General features: G+C 40.2%; 1 protein-coding gene across 4 annotated transcripts in view; it reads left to right on the top strand.

Moving 5' to 3' along the window:
- The window catches only part of Rgs22 (regulator of G protein signaling 22), a 122420-nt gene that overhangs the window by 52267 nt on the left and 64153 nt on the right, over positions 1-6000 (top strand). For all 4 annotated transcript variants that reach the window (XM_021183706.2, XM_021183707.1, XM_021183708.1 and 1 more), the window contains exons 12-14: positions 578-692; positions 2317-2442; positions 3255-3356. In XM_021183706.2, the coding sequence (XP_021039365.1) occupies positions 578-692; positions 2317-2442; positions 3255-3356 (343 nt within the window). The remainder of the gene's footprint in view (positions 1-577; positions 693-2316; positions 2443-3254; positions 3357-6000) is intronic.

Here is a 6000-nt window from a genome sequence, read left to right as displayed (position 1 = left end):
AAGAAGAAGAAGAAGAAGAAGAAGAAGAAGAAGAGGAGGAGGAGGAGGAGGAGGAAGAGGAAGAGGAAGAGGAGGAGGAGAGAAGAGGAGAGGAGGGAGAGAGAGGAAAAGAAAAGAAAAAAGGAAGGAAGAAAGAATAATTCTGCAAAGTCATTGGATGTGGAAGATAACGTTAAAATTTTGATTTTTAAATATTTTCTTTTTTAAGGGATATTCTGTTTGAATGGGAACATTGCATTTTGTTCTGTCCATTTTTAGTATACAGAAATAATTGATATCCTGTGATCTAACTGAACTTAATTATTAGTGTTAGCAGGTTTTTCCCTGTAAATCCTGTATAATACAGCTGAGTGTAAAGATCATTTTAACATTTTCCCCCCAATTCAGACAGCTTTCATTTCCTTCTTCTCCATCCCCCGGCCAGACTCTGAGGAGAGGTGAAGGGAGCAGAGTTGTGGTCCCCTTCAGGGCTGCACTCGTGCTTTCAACATGAACTCTGAGCACTTGGAAGCAGTGCAGATGGACAGTGGGCAGACAGACCCCTTAGCTGATGAGTTTATTCATGTCTATAACTTAGGTCAAAGAGGCTACCAGAGAGCACCACTGTGGTCCGCTTGACATCTTTTACTGACATCTCCGAGTGTCTGAAGCCCCAGCTGGAGAGAAAATACACTTACACAGAAGAGCATAATGTGAGTAGTTTAAGGACCGTGTTCTTCATCTAATCAACCAGTGCCTCTGAGTTTAGAGATTTGGGGTTGGTTTTTTTTTAACATATGTATATATATTTTTTTTTCTCTACTAAGCAACACGTTATGTTTCTTAGTCTCAAAGGAATTTTCCTACAGGACCTTCCACCATGCTTGCTTTTGTAGCACTGTTCTGCCTAACCCTGCTGCTCTGCCCAGCCTGTTCTGATTGCATGTTGCTCTGATCTCGTGTTGCTCTGATCACGTATTCTAAGCGGCTGTTCTGGCCTAGCGTTGCTGCCTCAGACACACAATAAGACCCCTTGGTACTCCTTGTGCAGTTTTTAACGCTTGGTTAAAGTAACACTGGATGTTATGTCTTGGAAATCTCACTTTAAAAAACAAAAAATGAAGGTAGGGGTTTCCAGAGTACAGCTACTTTGACAACAAGCATCTAACGCAGGGCGTAATAAATGAAGACTTAAATGAAGCTCTCACAGCCCCTGAGAGTCTACTGTGAATAAAATCAGCAGCAGTTTTCATACAATCTGAACACTTAATTATATTTCTGCACAATTATCTTAAGTAAATAGTTCTCATTTTCTAGTAACTATGATTTTTCTCCTACTTCAAGTGCTGTTAGATGTTAAATGAAAACCATTGTATTCTCATCTCAGAATTTGTTTAGCAGGCAGACAGTGTGATAAAGGCAGTAAAAACCTGTCCCCACCATCTTTGTTTGGGGGAGCATAAAGAAATCCAAGTTCCAAGAAACAAATACTGGGTTACACGAGCTCTCCTCCTCTTCGCATTCGAGAGCCACTGTGTGCTGGAGACGCAGCCAGCTCTCCCTGATTTAAGGATAGTATTCGGGCAGCTAGCATTGTTGGCAGAGAAGTCATAAACAGCAGAGGTTTATGAGAACTTCCAATGTTATTTCCACTCTGGAGGCCATGACCTGTGGGGGCAAGACTGTCCAAAGAGGGATACACACACACACACACACACACACACACACACACACACACACACACAGAGTTAACGAGCAGCAACCAGAGGCCTTGGAGATGGTTCTTTTTATAACCCACTTGTAACTAGAATAGCAGCACCTCAAGGCCAAAATAACAGTAAATATGTAGGAGACAGGCCACCAACAGAGACTTGGAAGGTTCCCCAGTGGGGCCACTGAGCCCGAAACGGGAAAGAAATTGAAGTCAGAGACTTGCTCTAACATAAGTCTTGGAATTTGACTGGTTTGTAATAGAATGGCTTCTCCTGCCATAATTGGGCTTCATAAATGAATCTTACATGACAGTCAGATGCAAACACATTGCATTAATTATATCTATACACTATAAGAATAAAATGACAGCCCAGCAGAATTTACAAACCTTGCTTTGTACAATGCTATAAAGAATTACGGGCCTGGAGAGATGGCTCAGCGATTAAGAGCACTGATGGCTCTTCCAAAGGTCCTAAGTTCAATTCCTAGCAACCCACATGGTGGCTCACAACAAAGACAGCTACAGTTTACTCATATAAATATAATAAATGAACCTTGTAAAAACAAACAAAAAGTATTGTGTTATGTTTAAGCAGATAATGAACTTTTTTTTTTTTAATCTAGGTTAAAACTGTATCAAATGTTGGAGCCTTGGGAGGATTTGACATGGAAAACTTGTTGCAGTCCTTGTATGTAGAAAACAGAGCTGGATTCTTCTTCACTAAATTCTGTGAGAATTCGGGGAACAAGGTAGAAAATAATTATTTAAAATCTGGATTTATTATTTTATTTGATTTAAAAATAAGTGGCATTGAAATAACTTTGTGTTGAAATAAATATATCTAATGTTCAAATTCCCATCTGATAAATTTAAATCTACACTTAGAAAGATTTTAACCATCTGCCCAAATTGTAATTCTTTGGTCTGCCACCTTACTAAAATTACAAAGAAAAGTGAAGTACAGAAAAATATTGACATACATTACTGATGATGGCTAATCATATAATTTAATCTCAATTTAATAAGCCATATTTCGTTTACTTCTGTTAATACTTGACTTTTAATAATTCTAACAACCTTATATTATGCGTGGAGGTAAAATGATTTCCAGTAATGTTTTTAAAATCACGATCAATGTTTATATGATCCAAATGAGCAGTGACTAATTGGGTCAGAAGTTAACACTTATTCTACTGTGATATGCATTTACTCATATGTTGATATATCAGAATGCCTTCAGACTTGCTTTCATGCCACAAATGTGTACTCTTTACATTTTAACTAGAACCCTTGTAATTTTTGTATCTATTACTATTTTTAAGCATTTACTACTTTAATGATCAACTCTATGGGATGATCGCATGTAAAAATACAACATTCCATTGACCACAGCAGTAAATAGTATCTTGTATATTGCCAGTTTGTGATGAAAGATTGAGAACAGCTTAAGTTGGAGCTCATTTGTGGTAGCAGCAAGAAAATGAGCACTTGTGTCTAGTGAGGTACAGCTCTGCAGGCCTCTCTAACCAGGTGATCTCTGCCCTTCTCCCTCCATCTGCAGCTGTGGAAGCACAGTGTGTACTTTTGGTTTGACCTCCAGGCTTATCATCAGCTGTTCTACCAAGAAACACTTCAACCTTTCAAAGTATGCAAGCAAGCCCAAGTAAGTAGCAGATAACACTGCTCTGTGCAAAGCTGTAAGTGCACTGGAAATGAAAATTGTGTTCAGCCCCAGACAAGAGGGAGCTGGGGTGGAAGGCATCATCATATCATTGCCCCAGGAATCCTTTGTTTAAATGTTAGCAGAGTATATTGATTTATAATCTGATTTGTGAGTTTTCCATTTTGAATATTTGATTTGGTTTGTTTTCTTTTCCTGTCAATGACTTGTTCTACCAATAAAGAATGCCCCCATCTCTCTCCCCACTCCTAACCTTTAGGGGTTGCCTGTAGGGATTGAGAAGAACCCTGGGAGTGGCTGTGCAGTGAGCTGCTGCAGCAAGCAAGAGCCCTAGTTCTGACCAGGGCTCCCCGAGCTTCCTGAGGATGTCTGCCTTCAGATGTGCCAGGCTGCTTGCTGGCAGGTCGCTGTGCAAGTGCAGGTCCCACGTAGGCGCCTGGGCTTCCATGCTAACATGCCATATGGGACAGCACAGAGGGTGGAGGAGAAAGCATTTCAGGACCACCCTGAAGCAAAATAGGGAAGGAAGAAGAACAACAACCTAGAGGAGGAGGAACAGAGGGTCCTCTGCGGTTAGGGACAGAGAGCAGGGCCTCTTTTCAGGGGAGGGGGCAGATGGTAGAGATGAAAACAGTTATGACTCCAGCTGACTTTGGGGGGTTTTATTCTTAGGTTCTTTATAGATCTTTTATGGAGAGAGGTCTCCAAGACTAGACAACTATGAACTGCTTCTCTATCTGTTGATCACTCAGTGATTCTTATAACCCCAAATAACCCATCGCAGAGGATCCTACCCCCAGATGCTGCTCAGAGAATTAGTTTCATCACATTATTATTTTATAATCCTGCTCAGGACACCAGAGTGTACTGCTGCGTGTCTGGCTGTTCCCCCCACTCTCCACTCCAGTATGAGTAACTGCTTTGTAACTCAGTGACAGCTTGGTACTTTGTGCCGTGAGAATAAGGACTCTGGCTCTTCCATAGCCCAGATGTCTCTACGCAATCATGAAGTGAATCTCTAGTTTTCTGAGACCACACAGTTGTGCTTGTTAACCCGTTACCTGTAACTCTGTTTACCCTCCTCCCCTAGCCTACTGTCCCTACCATCTGTCATTTTCATTATGTTTTCACTACTCAAAGAACACTCCTCCAAAAACCTTCAGCTGCTCAGTGAAGTGGGATTTTGTGTGTATGTGTGTGTGTGTGTGTGTGTGTGTGTTAATAATCAACCAGATTTCCATATACATATGAATGAGAGTTTATTGGGCTTTGTAAGCTCACCACTTTTTTAGCAATGCTGTCATTCAGCTAACTGCATGGCTCAGAAACTGGACATCTGGATCACTGCAGTTATTTAGAAATGGATTGTTCTATTTGAGGATTGCCAAGTCCTGGAAGTTTTCTCCCAAGATCTGCTTCTGGGGAGTCAAGGCAGGAATGGGAGCAGCAGATCCGTGTAGAACGCTCTGCTTTAGGAATGAATGGTGAGAAACAGGAGGAACAAATCCATGCGGTTTTAAAATGTATCTTAATCTAGTTCCTAGAGTTTCTTTACTTTTTTATTTTATTTTTGGTAGAAAGAACAAACTGTCTCAACTAGTTGAGTTGTACTACCCAAAGATTTTGTTACTCTTGGTAGAGAAATTGTCTGTGATATCATGGTATTATCGATTTATTTCACAGTATAAAAATCACTCATTTAATGACAATATAAGTATTGTATGGCTTTTTTCATAAATTTACTTATGATATAGATCTTTGAAATAATAATGCCACCAAGGGAATCTATTCATCTGGCACTACATGCTGACTGTACTATGGACCTGGTTTTACATCATTTTTATGTGTTTGCATTAGTCAAGACACTAGGAGTTGATGCCAAAGGACCTACATGATTTCCTGTATACATAGTTTTATTCTCCCAAGTAATAGTATAGGGTAGTAAAGTAGACAGAGGTGAGTTAACAGTAAGCATTTAGCATGACTCATGAGCCCAAGAGTTTGAACTGGTGTCTAGGGCATACCTTGAAGATTTCCCTACAGGGCTTCAAGAGAACATAGTGAACAGTCAGAAACCAATGGTGCTATTGGCATTGTATAGGTACAGTCCCTGCCTCTGGGACCACACAGCACTGATAGGTTTGGAGACCAGCTTCTGCACCTTTCTTCACACTGGATGCTTGTTTTAGTGAGAGGACTAACAAGGAGCTGCCTCTTAAATCTTTCTAAGAAACTTCATGTGGCAATAAAAGCTGCAAAATTACAAACATATGTGTTAGATTCATATTAGATATTTTTATAAATATACATGCATGTTTACTGGTCTAGAGTTGGTGGAACCTAGGAAAGGGGAGATGGTAGAGAAGGCAGACTAAAGTCTCATACAACAACCAAGTTTATTCAGCGCATCAGACAGTTTATACTCTGAGGGTTAAGGAGAGTCACCCGAGTAAAGTGTGTAATCACAAGGACAAGACACACGTGGCAAAAACATGTTTTCTTACAGAGGCATATAAACAAATACAATATCCAGTCATAATGAATAATCTGTAGTAAACTCACGCCTATCTGCTACACTGGGAGGGGCACAAAAGCATAATCCAAGAACAATGCCATGTTTTTGAAG

Source organism: Mus caroli, chromosome 15 (genome assembly GCF_900094665.2).
Source record: "Mus caroli chromosome 15, CAROLI_EIJ_v1.1, whole genome shotgun sequence".
Taxonomy (NCBI): domain Eukaryota; kingdom Metazoa; phylum Chordata; class Mammalia; order Rodentia; family Muridae; genus Mus; species Mus caroli.
The sequence above is the reverse complement of the archived record's forward strand: the minus strand, read 5'-3'. Positions and strand labels throughout refer to the sequence as shown.